Here is a 17,955-nt window from a genome sequence, read left to right on the forward strand (position 1 = left end):
TCCCCTCGTCTGCGGTGGGTTTCGGGCGTCTTCCATCCCCCCCCACGGCGTCCTGGGTGGTCTCCGCAGCAAAGGGGGACGAAGCGCTTTGGGGAAAGGAACGGTGTTTTTTACACATAATCGATCCTTGACGAGGCGTCCGGCTTCCACCGCCTGCCTGGCCTCGAGGAAAGGCTTTCCCTGGGCTCCCTATGGGAACGACTGAGCTCAGAGAGATGAGTATTGATTGAAAAAGCCGCAAATTGCTCTACGAACTGCCTCTGGAGGAGCAGTTAGCAGCTGGCAGAGCCGAGTACGGAGGACAGAGACCTCTTCCATGTTTTTAATTAACGGCCTTGAAACACTGTTTGAGACCTGACAGAGGAGCACCTCGGGGTGTGCTGGCAGGAGGCTCGGGTGACCTTGAAGTCTAAAGCCAGAGACAACGACGTGGAACTGACTGGGAGCACAGCGCCGGTGCTGCGGTGCTTTGTGCTCGGCCGCTTCCCGCTGCGAAAGGCCCTCGCGTGCTCCTAGACAGCAGCCAAAGTTAATCGCTTTTACTTTGCAGTTGGCCTCGGCTGGTGGACACGCTCACGCGGTTGCCAGATGGGAACAGGGACAGTTTGTGTCCCTCGGAGTAAATCGTGGCTTAATCCAGCGATGAGATTGTTTGAGACACTGGTCATCTGAACTGTGTGATAAATGAATCCTTGTATACATTTACATCTAAAGGAAGCACAAACCAACGTCCTTTTTTTGGTTGTATCCAGTTTTCCACAAAATGCACACAAAAACTCTTATTGAATGTCATTGACACCAATATTCAGCCAAACAGCTTTGTCTTGGAAAGCCAGAAGACAGGATTTTTTACATAAACACTGAAATTTCCGTGGTTGAAATGCTTTCTTCTAAAGTTTAGGTACAGAAAAAAGGCAGAAAGTAACAGTAAGCTGGTTGTCTTTACCAGGCTTGTAATTTCATAGAATCATAGAATGTTTTGGGTTGGAAGGGACCCCTAGAGGTCATCTAGTCCAACCCCCCTGGCAGGGAGCAGGGACACCGCTAACTGCATCAGGTTGCTCAGAGCCCTGTCCAACCTGGCCTTGAATGTTCCCAGGGATGGGGCCTCCACCACCTCTCTGGGCAACCCCTGCCAGGGTTTTACCACCCTCATTGTAAAGAATTTCTTCCTTATATCTAGTCTAAACCTACCCTGCTTTAGTTTAAAACCATTACCCCTTGTCCTGACACAGCTGGCCCTACTAAAAAGATTTTCCCTATCTTTCCTATAGGCCCCCTTTAGGTACTGGATTTGTCCACAGCGCAGACCTTTCCCTCGTAAGAAAACAGGGCAGAGCAGAATTCACTTTTAAAAAGGTAAGATCAGTCTTAACCTGTCCAGTCAAGGGATTCTGCAATTTAGATGCAGTGCAAATATAGGCCGTAATTGGTTAGTCTCAATTACCTTAGCCTTTCCGTGCTGCAGTCCCATGCTTTATTAATTCAATACCATCTTCTTCCTCCCTGGCCAGCAATATATTCTGCTTTAATGCCATAAACTCCCAACATCTGTGTCCATTTCAGGGGCCTTTTAAATGCTTTGTCTTTTGTAGCATGCATTTTTGTAATGATCCTGACATCTGGCTTGATTGCCACCTCTTTACATTAGCACTTAACACAGTTGTCTCTGATATAACACCAACCCTTAAGTGATGTATGTTAACAAAGTATTACCGCGTTTATCAGAAACTCTGGCACTTAGGTATGCTGCTTCTGCAAGCATTCAAGAAAGTGCCAGCCAGTGTTTTAATGCCTGTGTCCAGGGAATTCTCTGAAGTGCAGCTTTAACACGAAAGAGGATAAGGCTGCTCTTCGTTGGTTTTGGTTTTTTTTTCCATTTGTGGTTTGGGACCCCAAGAGATACATTTAATTAAGAGTATCCTGAGGGTTATCTTCTGCTCATCCCCCTGGACTAAAACCCATATGGTGAGTGTTAATTAGGTTGGCAAGCATTCGATTAAGCTACGTTGCCAGTATTCTAAATTTATGACCGTCTGTATCTCTTAATGGCATTGTTAGGAAATGCCCTTAAGCTGTCTACTCCTACAGTCAAAGACATGATATCCCGTATCTGAAGGATGGCATCTCCTACAGTGTAGCGTTCCCAACTAGTATTAGAGGTCTTTGCTGTCTCAGAGAAGCATGCTGTTGTCTCAATTTCAGTATTGAGTTGGCAGGCACGCAAAAATCATGAGTCAGGCCACCAATAATACACTGCTTTTGGTTTTGTGATTTGGCTCATCTTGTGTCATCATCCCCTCCCCCTTTAGGCTATACTTGGATCACATATTCAAGCTCTTCTCTGAAATAATGAATGCTACGATTTTTTTTAAAGCCCTGTAAAACTAAGATTTTAAAGTAAGTTGCACGATTCCTAAAGCTGACACCAAATACTTGGAGAGTCATGTAAAATGGCATGCGTTAGTAATGCTGCAGCCCCAAACACGAGTTGTAGCAATCTGCATTTCATTTACAAGTATCCTGTTAAAAAAAAAAAAAAAAAAAGTTCTTTGAATGCACATAGTACTTATAGTAGTAAACTAAATTCTGTCTTAACTTCTCTCAAGACATTTAGGGCCGATTAAAGCTATACCAGGAGTATAGAGCAGGCCGGAATTCTCTAGGTTTTACCACAATCGTTTATTAAGTTTCATTTCCAAAGGTCTCACCTAAAAGACAAATAGAATTAAATAGACATGCAACAATGCTTAAGAAAAATTAAGCAGTTATCCTTATAGTCCAATACTGTAAAGCTTGATTTATTTACACATTTTAATGTGAACGAGAGAACATTGTAGGCAGATCATTTCGTACATTCAGCCAACATAGGAGCTGTATTCCACAGCATTAAGTTACACGTAAGAGACGATGAGAACGTATTAAGTGCTCTGGTGCATTGAAAAGCCACATAGTGTGGAGGCAATAGATGTCGGTTCACATTTGATAAAGAAGCGAGGAGACAAGAGAGTCAAGGAGCTAGTCTACCAGTTTAGTAAAGGAGACAGCAGTCAACTGATTTTGGAAATCTAAGGATACTCTGCTGTTTACAGTGCCCTGCCTCTCTCGGGATCAGCCCTGGATAAGCTGAAGTTTTGACATACCCATGTTAAAGTGTGCTGTACACCAACAGATTATTTTTCATGCTGCAAGAAGGACTAGAATGTGGCTCCTCTCCTTTAAATCTTCATGTGCTGTTTCGCTGTCAACATTTGCTGCAATCCCGGGCATGGCCATTGTCTCCTCAGACTAACAAATATTCTGTAAAAAGTATAGACTTGGGGTACAGATAGCTTCCTGTTTTCAGCTTGTAAGCTCGGAACTAGATGGGAGGTAAGGAGTTTATTTCAATCCTGAGCTATACCCTCCCACTCTTAGGAAGAACACAGAAGTCCTACAGTCAGTTTAAACAGATCTATGGGCCCCTGTCCATGCCTTCTCAGCAACAGAAATGGCAGCAGTAAGACTGTGCTGAAGAGCAGAAAATAAAATCTTTTGGAAGCTTGAGAGAAAGAGCAAGAAAGGGAGAAGTACATAAAATACAAAAAAAAAAAACCAAACCAAAGCCCACATTTTAAAATTCAAGTATTGAACGAAGGCAGCAAGCAGGAGCGAGGTGCAGTCTGGCAGTCCTACTACCGTGCTTACGGTGGCTAACACAGCCTGGCAGAAATGCAACCCTTATAACATCAGTGCATTGAGTTGAGGCCTATAGCCCAATGACCACCCCAGGCTCTACTGAGGCGGCACAATGGAGTAATCTAAAATATTGTGATTTATGTGCTGTAGAAACAGACATCACCTCCCCTGGAGTCCTTTGTCAGGAAGTTTCCAAAAGCAAGTCTCGCTCCAGGTAAAGGGAACTGTCATTATTAAGTAGAATTATTAAAACACACACAGACTGTGTAAATAAAACATGGTTATATAAAGCTTTAGAGGAAGACTCTTGCCTTCAGAGTCTTTGAAAGAAAAGGGCCAAACCAGCACAATAATACAAAAGCTCAGGTTATGGCTGGAGGAAATTTCACTCAGAGCAGAAGCCAGCCACGTGCTGACGACTGAGGGCTCTCTGGCAGAGAAGGTCAGGCCAGGAGTCAGTTGGTGCTCAGGCTGCAGGGCTATGGAGAATCCAGGCAACTTACTGCAAAAAATAAAAATCACTGCATCAGGCCAGAGAGCAGCCCACAAAAGAGAAGTAGAAGCGGGGGCTCAGCATCAGAGTAGCTCTCTTCCCCGGCAAAGCACTCTGTGTCTGTCTCTCATCATTCCCACGATTAGGAGAAAAACCTAACCAGCCATTTACTGGCTACAAAGCCCACACACCAGTCACCTGCAGTTTTTAAATACTACTAAAAACCTAAGAACTGAGAAAACTATGTTCTGTAACACACAGGACCATCCTAATAGTAGAAGCCAACAGCAAAACATTTAGGCGCTTCTGATTATTTTATACCACAGCCACATCTGTAATAATTAAACACAGATTTACATTGCTATGTAAAAAGTAGAGTTTGCAGCTATGCATTGTTTAGCACAGCTTGTTTTAAAACAATATGTTTCTGTGCTTTCAGAACTAATAGGTCAAAACAGCTACTGCCTCACCGATTAAAAGGGAAGAGATAAGAAAAGCCAGGATTCTTGTACCCTTCCCATTCAGCCTCTCCTGTACTACTTTGTTTTGTATTGTTAATGAACAAAAGCTGCACATAAATTCACAAACGATTGATTACCGGGGATACAAAGCCAAAAGGTAGTAAATCAGTGTCACTGCAACTCCAGCAAGATTAATGTTCTGGCAGTATTAGCCCATTAATGTTGTTATCTTACTTAAACACAAAAAGTATTGAGGGCAAACGAAAAGCTGTTATTTCTTGAGGTTTCATAAGCTGTAGTGCACAGGATGCCACTGATAAGATCTAAGTTGTCAGACATGCCAAGTTGGTGAAGAAACTTCACATACAGGTACACGTACAGCCACTAGGCATCTACTCTTTGCAGGAGGGGAAGGTTATAATTTTTCTAAGCTGCACAAAAATGCCAAAGCAATCTCAAGTATTTCCAGATTAAATTGGTATTTGTAGCTGGCAAAGCAAACATATGCAAAAAACCCAGTTCTATTGTCATATATAATAGCAACAATCTGGAATAACTATATACAAGTCAGTGGAGTTCTTGGGAATTTTTGGTAGTGGGAACAGACACTGGCCATGAGTCAATTTAATTAAAAAAAAAAAAAAAAAATACTGCAGAAAGTCACTGTTGCAAGTCCAAGATCCTCCCAAACCCCTTGGTATCAGAGTAACCACTTAAAAATGGGAGAACACAAGCACTATTCATTTCAAATAAGGTCTTCTAAGGTCATGGAGACCCTCCACTATGTATACAGTCCAAGATACACCGAGTAGACTTAAAATTCTGTTTCCCAGCAAAACAACTGCTTTTAGAGATGATGATATTGAAGTGCCACTATGCATATGCCAGTAAATGTTGTACTTTGTCCTTTTCACTTGACAAGTTCTGCCCCCCCTTGTGTCTATTCTCCATTCATATCAGCTTCTAGCCATCTCTTGGAAGCTGGAAAGATAAATACCATGAGTACACAATGATCCATTATTCTTACAGCCCACACCGAGTGCTGGACTGCGCACGCTTCTTTTTTCCTCTTAGGTCATTCACAGTATTAGACCAGTATCTTTTTTCGCTTTTTTTAAAGAAAAAAAAAAAAAAAGGAGGGGGCAGCCTAAAACACCTAGACTGAGGTTTTTAACTAAGGAATGTCAACACCTTTAAGCATTTAAGACCACTGAACAAAGTTGGATACCCTGCCTCAACTGGAAAGAAGAAGTTGTAACAGAATTAGGACCTCATCAAGACCTAAAAAAAAATTCCCACCAGATACCAGTCATGCTACTATTCTCATTTCTTCTTGTTCTTGTACTTCACAGTGTTCCCTCTGCACCATCTAATCCAACTTGGAGCTCCTGCTATGAAACCATAAAACTGCCAAATAATCTTTGTTCTAAGATGCCAGATAATCCGGTGGTGCTATGAAAACAATTCACATACTCAGTGCATATGTTCAACGGCAGTCAGAGAACAGTTGTACAGGAAGTGCCCAAGATTCACGTTTTGAAGGAATAAATTAGCTTGCTCACTCTAGCCATATGTGTTGCTCTAAAGACACAGTAATTTTCAGTATTCGTGCTTGAAAACAATTACATTTTATTGCCAGTTAAGGTAGTTTAGTGGTTATGCTAGAGACATGAGGATTTACTTTTCTGGAAATCCATCACGGTCTCTATATAAGAAAGATTAAATCCTGCCCTCCTCTCTCTGCGAGCAACTTCCTGAAAACTTCTATTTGGAGATAAACCTGCTCCCAGCAGGACTAAAAATTGCACAGTCACTTCTCTTTCACAGCTCTGCATTTTCACAGCGTCCGCTCTCTCATCGGTTTCATACTGCCATGATACTGCACTCACCATTTCATGCTTCCAGGCAGCAGCCTTCAATGGAGAACTGTGATTTACTTCTTGCCAAGACGAATGCTTTCAACTTCACAATGACAGAGAGTTGTTTATTTTAATAATCAGCCTTGAAAGTTAAGTTTGAGACGAGCTTTAAACTATATCAAGGTTGGCTTTACACTTGCTTATATTTTAATGGGTAAATAAATAAAGGTCATACTTCTGATGATTCAAATCAGTTCCTTAAAGGTCACTCACTCCTTTTTGCTGTGCTCCAGCACCCGGTAGGGTGGAGCAGAAACTCCTTTGGAACCATGTTGCTCCTGCACGATTGGCAATGTAGCTGGAGTATAAATTTCCGGCATGCTGTCATTGTTCTCTAGGGCACCATAGGAAAAAGAAGCTTTGAGGTCAGGCTGAACTGCAATCCCTTTATCGTGCATGTTCAGCATGCCTGAAAAGAGCAAAGACAGAGATTAAATGCTTAGGAACAAAAGTGCATTCTTCCTGCACTCTTAAATCAGCAAGTTATAAGGTCTCAGGGTTCGTGATATGTGGCTCATCAGTTCCTTGAGTGTTAAATGAAAGACATAATGTTTTTCTGCTTAGCACTAAAGCAACTAATGAAGAAATAAGCTTCAAGTGAATGAGGGATGGCAGTCAGTTATTTATCAAGTGCTGCATATCTTTTATACAGCTCACCAGAAAGAGTTTAGCTGTGCTTCCCAAAAGAAATTTCTGCTCCCACTGGCCTCCACCTCTTGCAACACAAGTCCAGTCTCAAGCAAATGCTCAAAACTAATTCACCTTCCCAGACAACAGCCAACAGAACAAGGCCGGTGTGATAAAGTCTGACATCCCCCCTGGGTGCCAGAGGACCCAGAATAAGTGGCATCCGAGTGGCATGTCACCTTCTCTCCACTCCATGCAAGACAGGTACATACCCCTCACAAAGCACAAACTAACAAGAGAAGGAAAAACTAGGAACCGCCACTGCCACCTAATATTCCCGGATAGTTAACAGAGCCTAAAGCTGGAGCTTTCACTGTGAAGCCCAACACTTAAAGAGTGACAAACCACTGTATTTTACTGTTACCTGGCATAGCGTCCATTGATATGTAAGGTTCAAATGGTACAGATTTCTTCCTATTTCTTGTGATCAGGAAGACACCGAGAAATGCTATGAGGCACCTGAGAGAGAAGACAAGATCTACTGAGATAACTACGAAACAGAAGAGGCGGTAATATTGCATGTTGCTCTTTCTAAGTGCCTACCATGTAGCACCATAAAGAATTCAGAACTGGAAGAGAAAGAACCTTGAAGTCAGAATTACAGGGAACTGACTTAGCTGAATAACCCTCAACAGTATTGAAACCCACCTAGCAATCAGAACAATTGCACCTTTTCTTTATCAAATGGTAGGGAAAAGCTTTCACATTAATTAATTAATCTTGACTAACTAAAAGGGAAAAGAAGCATATCAAAATATGGTTTGCTTTGATGAAATTCCAGGATTTAGCAGCCTGACCTTTGAAAGGTTTCCCACAGGTAAACCCATTAACAACTGTTGATCTTGATTTTTACCGTATGTTGACAGAGAAAGATGCAGTTCATAACATTAATCTCCCAATTGTTTTTTCTGTACTAATCTGAAAGACATTTCAGAATGTCCCCTGATTACGGAGAGCTAATCACATCAAGACACTGTACTAGGACTAAATGCCGAGTTACACAGCAAATGTTTTACTGATCATATCTGCATTGTGTGAGTGCTCATGCCCTAAGAAACAGGACTCCTGAAGTCCAGTCACAGTTCAGTGAAGGCTCGGAGCAAAACCTGAAATAGATTCCCTAGAGATGGCTCCTTTTGGTTATTCTGTAATTCTTCTAGATAAATGAGCAGGTAGCTTGAAAAACAGCCGATACGCTTCAACGTCCAAGCTCATCTCCAGTAGAGTCAGTAAGGGATTTAAGAGTTTAATGTTGTACAATTATGCATAATCTAGTGTCATACAATTCCTCTAGAGCATCCATCATCACTCAGACAAGATACTCAGCTCTATGGGCCACTGCCTGCTCTAACAAAGAAAGTGCTTTCAGTTTGTCCTCCTCTCCAAGAATGTACGTACCTCCAATATTTACATGGAGAGAGAGATGGATATGCATTTTTAAAATTTCAGTCACATGAAGAAATACTTTCCAGTTTTCTATCAAGGAAACTTTAAACACTTACCCAAGTGCAAACATACATATATGGAGAACATCTTCACCGGTGAAGTCCAAGTAAAAAGTTGCTCCTTTAAAAGGAAATAAATCATGACATTTCTTCCCAGCTTACCCGAGCAATTAGCGCTACGTCTCCAGCACTAGTCCCTCCAGAAATCAAATCATGCAAGATTCCTATTTTATAGTCATCACCTTTGGTTTTTTTATGATCTCAGGATAGACAAAGGTGGCCGGATTTCTACTTTAACACAATTTATTGACAGATCTTTTAGAATTTCACTACCAAAATAGTTATACTGGTGTAACTAATAGAGATGAAAGTAAACCTGTACAGCAGCACAGCAACCAGTACAAATCTTTCCATACTGGAGTAGGGGGGTGCAAAAGAAACATTGCTGGAAACCAAATTCTCACCATACAGCAGTGGTTAACCACATAAACAAGAGAGACTGTATTTCTGAAGTTGGAATGACAAACCAAATCAGATTTCTCTAACTACAAAAGGATATAAACTCTTGACCCCAGACAAGTGCATACAACTCAAACCTGTAAGATGACAAGCGCCCTTGGTGTCCTGGATGTCAACTGGACATGCATTGTGGCTCCTACTCTTTACATTTCTAATTGAAGTAAAGTAAATAAGCTGACGAATCGGAGAGCAGAGTATGGCTTGGGACATGACAGGAAATAAACATTAGCCAAAGGGTAGGCCATACTCTCTCACGACGTTGAAGAAGAGTACTAAAAGGCAATGTGTAACGCAGGGGGGAAGCTATTGCCCTTACATACCTAGAAGAGCATTACTATTTACACAGATAGCGTCTATCACTGTCAAGCAGAGGCACTTTCTCCAGTGTTGGGAGCTTGGGTTTTTTGTTTGGTTGTTTTTTTCCCCAGTTTTGCTCGTATGTCTAAGTGAGGAGAACAAAACCTTAAAAAGGCTGCTCGTCAGGTTTGAAGCCTAAGGGGTTTAAAAATGCTCATCCTTGTCCATGAAGACAAAGCTTTCCCTGTGTGCACCAGAGCTGAAATTGGAGTCATCTGTTCAGAAAGAAAAATGCCTACAAAGCTGTGAGCAGCTGCATTCTAGATACAAGGCAAACAAGACTATCAGGACTACACCTTTGTACAGAGGAAGCAAATACGTTTATACGCCGTATCACATTTTAACGCAATCTAGATAAAACTACACAAGGAGAAATTTTAGCTGTGAATGCAAGTTGCACATCTAAGAGCACACATCACCCTCTTCTATACGCTAGCATGGTATGAGCAGTACAGTCTCAAATGTAGGTTCCCATGCACTTTAAACAAAATGACAGAACTTAGCAGAGAATTTTAACACAGTCTAATGGGATAATTCACATTTATAAAAAGAAACAAAGCCAGCTGCAGAAAAGAGATGACAAGAAAATACAAGTCACCATCTTGCCGAGTATTCACCTTCCTCATCTGCAAGTGAGGATTATTTTCCAAAATCTTTTGCCCGCCCTTCTTTCAGAAAGGACCAACACACCGGTTTGTGCACTGTTACCTGCTGTGATTGCTACTGTTGTCGACAGGATATAGCCGATGCTGGCAATCTGAGAGGAGTCATACAGCTGTGAGGCTTGGGCTAAAAATCTGCAATACAATGACAGACAACAGGGCTTGCTTTGGGAAGGATACTCAAATTGTACAGCAGTTATCACAGACTAATATAGGTCTCCTTTTTGGAAATGCCTTTCAGAAGTGATGCATAAATTTAAGCAACTTTATTCTCTTTCTCACTAAACCTGCAGCAGCATCCCTTGGAATTCATATAAATGACAGAGTAAGCCTTATGGCTGGACTGACTAAAGGCAGTGAAATTACTGCCACTGACCTTAAGGCCAGAACGTCACATTTTGAATAGCTTTTTATCCCTGCTGCTACCAGCTTTTTATGTTATCATAAGTACAGAGAAAAAAAACCCAAAAATCATCACCAACAACACTGATTCTGCACTTTGATTTTAGCCAGGGCGCAGATACTGTATTTGATTTGCCACCATTTCATTCCTAACATTGTTTTGCAAATACTTGAATGATGTATAAATTTGGGATTAAAACTACTTGGCAGCGTCACTACGTGGAAAAGCAAAGGACATCACTATCTCAGGCTCCTGTGACATGGATTTGAGGTCAGGTCACAGAAGAGAACGGATAATTCTCCTAAATTTAATCAGCATTCCTGGAAAGGATAACAAACAGCCCCCTAATTACTAATCCACTGCAACCGGCACAATTATAGACAAAAAGAGAGCAAATGCCTTACGTTGCTTGAAAGATCGCTGTAGCAATCATGCACACCAACATGATATAAAATATAGGGTAGTCGAGTTGTAAGTTTCCTTGTATCGAGACAACAATCATGCCCGCCACAGCCTTCACGGTCACAACAGTCATGGAACCTGCAAACGTTTACCAAGACTCAGCTGAAACACTGACACATGCTCAAGGGGACACGAACACTGCCCATTTGCTCTATACAGGCATCAGCAAACAAACCCAAGATCTACAAGAACTTGAACCCTCCTTTTGTCAGGGCAAACAAGGGATGCAAACTGCATATTTTATCACCAACTCTGCCAGTTTTATTCCCAACAACTTCACTGCAGTGACCTTCAATAAATCACTTAATCTTGCTGTATCATGGTTCCCTTCTCTACAGGACCAGGAACATTTACTGGGGTTTTTTTAAGTATTTAAACAGTGTTGTGCAATCACATGATGGAAGGATACAAATCTCCATTTCTGATGCCATACTGACTTGGTTAATAAAGCTAAGGAAATTTTCAAAACAAAAATCAGAAAGAGCCTACTTCCTTTCCATTTCTTGAAAGCACAAGCCAGGGCCATTCAGAATTAGGACAGTTGCTTTGTCTGTGATTCACGCAGCCTCTGAGGCATCAGTTACTGAAATCCAGCCACAAACAGCTCAAAAAAAAAAAAAAAAAAAAAAAAAAAAAAAGAAGACTGCAGTGACTGAAGTTGCATAAATAGCAAAAATTGAGGACTGTGACGTAGATTCAACAGCACATCAGACTGCGTCACCGCCTTGCTATTATTCACCCTTTTTAAAGTTTAATTGATCACAGTTTCTTAAAAAAAAAACAAAAAACAAAACAAATTAACGTGGAGAAAGGTACAAGTGAAATCCTGGCCTTTCCAAAGTCACAGTAGGATCCCACCATAGGCTATGAGGGTATCAAAAGCATCATTTCACACCATGCCCAGAGCCTCTCCCAATTTACATAGGGACATACTGGCACGGCAGAGTATTTATCATTTCTTTAGCCACATAGCAAATCTTCCCAGAGCCAAGAAGATTCTTGTAGGTCAAATCCTCTCTTTCATCCACTGAATCAGCCTTCCTTATCCATTGAATAGGTAAGAGATTATACCAGCCTTTGCATGCACAGGTTAAAATTAAGAACGCCAATAAATAACTTGCACTTTCTGTATTTGGTAGAGTATCCGTCCTTATAGGAAATGTCTTAATGTTCAAAGGTTATTTGCAAAGATCCTAAAAATCACTGCAAGATATTAGCTTTATCTAACTTGTAGTAACATTTCCAGAGTAGATCGGTGCATTTTACGACATTAGTTAGATCAGTGTAATTTCCTATAAGCTGTGGATGCCTCAGTTTACCATAGTTTACTGTTATAAGCTAGAGTTAGAATATCTGACAAGTCCATATCAACTTACCCAGCAAAGCTACCAGCAGAAGAATAACAACAATGTAGTTTGCATTTTTCTCCTTGTAAAAATATAGTAGCAGGCAGAATATGACGATCTCCACAAGCTACAAAAGACAGAAATGAGAATATTAAAAGATGCGGGGTGTATGGCGTTGGCAGTAAGTGGGATTCTGAGCCAGTCAAACATTAGAATTACACAAAAGGGCAAATCAAAGGAAAATGAGGATCACACACAATTATAGATCAAATTTAGCATGTTCTTAGATTCTAATTCGAAGACATATTCAGTAGCTTCTTGCAGAACAGGAAACATGGGACTCTTGACATTATACTAATGGCAAAGCAACACATCAGATAATCCTGACTCAATATTCACCTCAGAGATCTCAGCCTACTTTCCGTAATGAGGTTCTTTAAGCGATCCCTGCAGCACACATCTTATTTAATGGCCAAAGTTATCTCCATTAAAAAATGATAGATCTCATAAGATTTTGAAATAAGATTGATGGCTCCCGAAAAAGTCAGTCTAGAAAAAGCCCCGATGCAAGCACAGTTTTTGGACACCTCTGGAACAGTTGCTCTCAGCTGCCATCACTACTGCTGCCACAGGCTGCAGGTGACAGGTCAGGGAGAGAGCAAGCTGTTCTAAAACTTTTCGGTTAAAGTCATTTAAGTCCTAACAGAATAATACAGAGAAAGAACGGGAGGGTTCCAAATTGCACATGCAGGTGTCCACAGGCAACACAGAACTAACACCGGGAAAAGCTGGCATAGGTTCATTAGCAACTACAAGGAATATTGCTAGCAAGCATAAGGAAAAATAATGCTTGAAACGAAACTCCCAGTCAGGGATATAGCAGAAAATTGTCCCACATTTTATGGGCCATCTTACCATATACAACAGAAATGGCCAGCTCACTAAATGCCTAGTGATATTTTCTCCTGTCATCTTCTCATGACTATTAGGTCCAAATGTTATCAGCAGATAAGTTCCAACAATTGCCAAACCACAGCCTACAAAGGACAAAACATAGCGCCCTTCGGCAACCAAAGGACAAAAAAAAAAAAAAAAAAAAAAAAAAAAAAAAAAAAGAAGAGAGGACAAAGTTAGTGGGTTAGTGTGGATGCATGGAATTAATATCGCACATGCACAGTGACCATTAATGACATCACGCACATTCCTCTGGGTGACTCATTCCTCCTCTACCCTTCATGCTCCACTTTCAAAACATTAGAACCAAAGAAACCCTAGGCAACGTGCATGCTGTGAGTTGAGAAAAAGGCTCATACCAGGTAGCATCTGCTAAACAAATAGGAGCTACAAGATCTGTGTCTGGGGCTTATCCTGCTTGGCACTGCCCACAGCCCATTTTCTAGGAAATGGAAGAATGAATGCCACAGTTCTGCAAATGCTTGCACGTGTATGAAACTCAGCTGATTCAGCTGTGCTGACGCTACTGCAGAGTCAAGGCCCTAGGCTGCAGCTTCAGCCCAGAGACCCATGATTCTCCGATCCTCCAAACAAACACCATTTCCATGTATTTCTAAAATCTGTGAGATTCAGATGATTTGGCACAAGTCAGAAAAAAAAAACCCAAAAAAATCCATTTTTAACAAAAGGTGGATGAGACGACACATTTCTTTGAAGAGGTGCTATAGCCAATGGGGATCTTGCCATCCCTCTAATTATGATTCTTGAGAGGCCATGCTATGTGCTGAACGGCTTGTAAACAGAGAGAAAAAATGAAAAGGAACTGTAGAACTTACTCAAAAAATCCTTGGGCTTCCATTTTTCTTTAATAAATATAATTCCTATGATTGCACTAGCTACAAAAAAAGGAGAGAGAAGCACCGAGTTACGTATCAGCCCAATGATCAGCAATCTCACACTGGAATGCACTCAAAACTTGTATGGCCGTTGCCTCTTTCCCCCTTACCTATTACAGACACGGCACTGAGCGGCACAATCAGTGAAAGAGGAGCAAAGGCGTAAGAGGAAAACACTCCCAGCTCTCCCAGCACCAGCAGAAACAGTCCACACCACCATGTCTTGGTTTTGAAGTAGGCTCGGGGGTCTTTGGAACCTGCCAGTCGGATGTGGCTATATTTCTAGAAAAGAAAATAAAGGCAAAGAATCTTTGCCATGCTTGATGTTTTTTAATGCAGGATGCTTGAGGCAGGATCAATATTTGCTTCGTGATACTCACCTGGAGATTGAGCGCAATACTGATAACAAGATGCCCAAAAATAGCTAGTAATGCACCAATCAAGTTCTCCTGTAAAACAAAAGTAAATGCACAGATATTAAATTTATCCACTGGACCCTGAAGGAAGTTGGAGCTTTTTGCACAAGCTGGAAGAGAGCAGACTTTTTAAAACAGTTTCTAGATCACTTGTCAATAAAATCTCTGTTTATCTTCCACCCTTTCTAGGTGATCTAGGGCAATTCAGGTAAGCTCCCTGTGGCTGCTTTCCGAATCTGTGAAACTCAGGTGAAGGAACCCTTCCTTAACAAACACTTTCTACAAGAAACTCAAATCAGTGTGCATATATTTGCATTCTTTGCAGTTTCTCAGAAGGGAAGAAGATAAACACATTTAATGACTCATTCACTCCTTCTTCCCTTTGAAAACTCTTTCCATGAGAATGTTTGTTGCCCTGGAATTCAGCAGAGTATGGATCAGGAACCTCTGCATTCTGCCAGTCATGTCTTAAGAACTATTCTGCTCTTCTCCACTTATAAACTCTGCTGGTTCAGTAGGTAATTTAGCCCATTTGATGAGGCAGCCCAATTATCACAGATTTTATGCTGCTTTTTTATGAACCAGTTACTCCAAAGTAATAGGCAACTGGTAGCAGCTCCTAGCAAGCTCCCAACCCTTTCTATATTAGCATTCCCAGCTCAGCAATAATTCTCACGGTCTAAAAACAGAATTTGAAATAAAAAAGGATGTAAAGCAGGCTGAGTCACAAAGGAAACGTACATTAGGAGTGAACAGAAGAGCCTGAGGCTAAGCCAGGCCATTTAGCATTTGTGTTCTTCCAACAACTGTCTAAATCTCATTAGATGTCATTAGCACTTTTCATTTCAGTGCTGGTCTCCAAGATACAGTCTAGTACTTACTTGATTGATTTGGGATAACTGAGCTCACATTCATATTCCTCCCTTAACAGTAAATATAGTATTCTTGATTTCCTCATACATAGTAAGACAAGGACTTCTAAGATTTCAAGTTCTTATCAGTGGAACAAAAATCTCTTTATCAGGATGTACGAAAATAAGATTCACCCAGGCAGCCTCATTCAAAAACACCTGAGAGATCTTCCCACAACAGACAGTAAAGATGGCAGAAAAATGTCACACTGTGTGATCACAGATGTAGCCAGAGAAGCTCAGCATGGTTTACTGGTTCAGCAACTGGATTTCAGTTTAGAAGACACGGCGGAGATGGTGCCTCAGCTGAAAAGCTCCTAAGCACAGCACGTGTTTGGGATTGGCTTCTGGACTGTGAGAGCTTGCAAGCCAACATCAGTCTGGTCAACTTTTACAACGCACCTAGGACTGCGTTCTCAGCAAAGTGCTTTTTCCAGCGAAAAAAAAGCCCTCCTTGCTAGGCTTTTCTGAGCACCTTCAGAATCAAGGATTCAGGGGAAATTTGGGAACAGCTCTGTTCCCAGTTGGAGAAAAAGGAGGAACTACAGCAACATGTCCTACCTCAGCTGCAGGCTCTCTGCATGACTGTGGCTGACCCACCTGAAATTCAAGCACTTGAATATACAGCAGACCAGAATGTCTGATCTCAGTTACTGATGTATGGGTTAGTCTGAAAAGGCACCTCGCAGAATTTATTTTGCCTAACCACCTCTGGACACCCACATCTTTTAACTGCCAGCCCTTTCTTTGCTTTGTCTAGCTCTTCAAGACACAGAATTTCTCCTTCTTCCTCTCACTGCTTATATACACAGCATATAATACACTGGGGCCTCCAGGCATGGCTAAATACAAAGATTGCATTTTCTGCAAAAAAATAACCAAAATACAGTGGCATTATCAGCTTACTTGAATAGTTAGGGCCTTCTAGGGATAGACTGGGGTAGAAATCTGACCTTGTAAGAAAAGGAGTCAGTGTGTGGCTGTACAGAAACCGCTGCTGTGGCCACCGGAAGTTGCTGAAGTTGCAGACTTGGACTGTTGCCTCCTTCCATTTTGGTTGATTGGAGTGTTTACTTCTCAGCCTCTCTGATGCTGGAACTTCTCTTTAGAGAAGAGACTTGGACCCTGCTAGAACCGTCTTATCTGTAACTTGGTACCACTTCTTCCCATCCATCCTGTTTTGCTTGGACAAGCAAGAGTTAGTTCAGTGATGCACAAAAAAAGTTCTCTGTAGCCTGTCTGCTGCTTTTCTTCCCCCACCAGGCTACACTGAGACAGGGCAGGCACCATAGGCAGAAGTGTAGATAAGCCAGTATTTCCAGCGAGTCAGCGGGGCAGCAAGGTTATATTCCTCCAAGGTGATACTAAGAAAAAAAAAATACAGAATTAGTTCAAGTGAACTAAACGGTCTAAAACCTGCGATGAAATCCTGATGAAGGATAGGCCACAGAAAACTCCCAGAAATCAAACTAACAGCTGCACATATCAGCAGTAAAAGCAGAGTTTAAATGCCTTCTCACAAAATCTCACACACAGAAGCTCAGACAGACCTTGCTTTCCAAGAGCTTACAAACTAGCTTGGCCCCAAGGGTGACATATTCAGCTGGCATTTAACATCAGGCCTTGCCATTTGGAAAGCTCTTACCAAAAAGTCTCTGAAGTCCTCCAAGCCCTGCTTTTAATTTCTCTACTGCCTGCGTACCTCTGTTGTTTGTTCAGGACACAGCATTATATTAGTCACGCCATCCCCACATTCCGTGGATGACAGCGCTGCTCTTCATGCAAACAAAGGTCATTTCAGTGTAATCGCTGCAAGCAGAGTTTGGAGGCTAAATTCCTCGGAGCCTGATTCATTATAGGTGTCTGGAAAGCACCACGCACAGCAAACCAGGCAGAGGTCCCTGCCTGCCGTCATGGCTCCTTCCACCAAAGACCTCAAAGAGCATCAGCAACCCTGAGCAACAGACACTGCTGGAAAGGGCCCTTTGTATAGGGGGGGATGCTGGTGTACAGGCACTGCAGGGGTGTGATCCTCACAAGTGACACATCCCCACTGCCCGAAATGGGGCAGGCTGAGCATCCCTTTGACTCGGACCCTGGACAACTGGCCTGTGGTCACATCCTGAGGTAGCAGGACCCGTCCCATGCTCAGGTCGTGAACTGCAAGCTCTCTTGGCCAAACCTGGCCTGACAAGGGATTACTTTAACTCGTAGGCTGCCCCACTGCCGGCAGCATGGGGGGACAGGGGCAGCACGACGGCCTGGCCGTGAAAGGGCAAAAACACCCGTTGTCAGGGGAGGACGGGGTAAAGTCATCGTCCGTCCGCCCCCCCCCCCGTGAGGAAA

At 42.1% G+C, this 17,955-nt stretch overlaps 3 protein-coding genes across 7 annotated transcripts in view; 1 reads left to right on the top strand and 2 right to left on the bottom strand.

Moving 5' to 3' along the window:
* The window catches only part of RCAN3 (RCAN family member 3), a 17,590-nt gene extending 11,016 nt beyond the window's left edge, over positions 1 to 6,574 (bottom strand). For both annotated transcript variants that reach the window (XM_009648498.2, XM_035903968.1), the window contains exon 1: positions 6,522 to 6,574. The gene's annotated coding sequence lies outside the window, so the exon portion shown is untranslated. The remainder of the gene's footprint in view (positions 1 to 6,521) is intronic.
* The window catches only part of NIPAL3 (NIPA like domain containing 3), a 23,028-nt gene continuing 8,622 nt past the window's right edge, over positions 3,550 to 17,955 (bottom strand). The window contains exons 1-12 of one of the 4 annotated variants that reach the window (XM_035903964.1): positions 17,312 to 17,854; positions 16,563 to 16,973; positions 14,663 to 14,731; positions 14,393 to 14,564; positions 14,223 to 14,282; positions 13,348 to 13,493; positions 12,463 to 12,559; positions 11,029 to 11,164; positions 10,268 to 10,356; positions 8,741 to 8,804; positions 7,603 to 7,697; positions 3,550 to 6,960 (exon numbers count right to left, since the gene is read on the bottom strand). In XM_035903964.1, the coding sequence (XP_035759857.1) occupies positions 6,761 to 6,960; positions 7,603 to 7,697; positions 8,741 to 8,804; positions 10,268 to 10,356; positions 11,029 to 11,164; positions 12,463 to 12,559; positions 13,348 to 13,493; positions 14,223 to 14,282; positions 14,393 to 14,564; positions 14,663 to 14,731; positions 16,563 to 16,661 (1,227 nt within the window). In that variant the 5' untranslated portion in view covers positions 16,662 to 16,973; positions 17,312 to 17,854 and the 3' untranslated portion in view covers positions 3,550 to 6,760. Of the gene's footprint in view, positions 6,961 to 7,602; positions 7,698 to 8,740; positions 8,805 to 10,267; positions 10,357 to 11,028; positions 11,165 to 12,462; positions 12,560 to 13,347; positions 13,494 to 14,222; positions 14,283 to 14,392; positions 14,565 to 14,662; positions 14,732 to 16,562; positions 16,974 to 17,311; positions 17,855 to 17,955 lie in introns of those variants that run through there. The other 3 variants (XM_035903965.1, XM_009648499.2, XM_035903966.1) reach the window with 3 other exon arrangements.
* STPG1 (sperm tail PG-rich repeat containing 1) overlaps positions 17,844 to 17,955 on the top strand; it is a 13,984-nt gene continuing 13,872 nt past the window's right edge. Inside the window, exon 1 of the mRNA XM_009648566.1 lies at positions 17,844 to 17,915. Coding sequence (XP_009646861.1) covers positions 17,844 to 17,915 — 72 coding nt within the window. The remainder of the gene's footprint in view (positions 17,916 to 17,955) is intronic.

This window comes from Egretta garzetta, unplaced genomic scaffold (genome assembly GCF_000687185.1).
Source record: "Egretta garzetta isolate BGI_Z169 unplaced genomic scaffold, ASM68718v1 scaffold101, whole genome shotgun sequence".
NCBI classification, from domain to species: domain Eukaryota; kingdom Metazoa; phylum Chordata; class Aves; order Pelecaniformes; family Ardeidae; genus Egretta; species Egretta garzetta.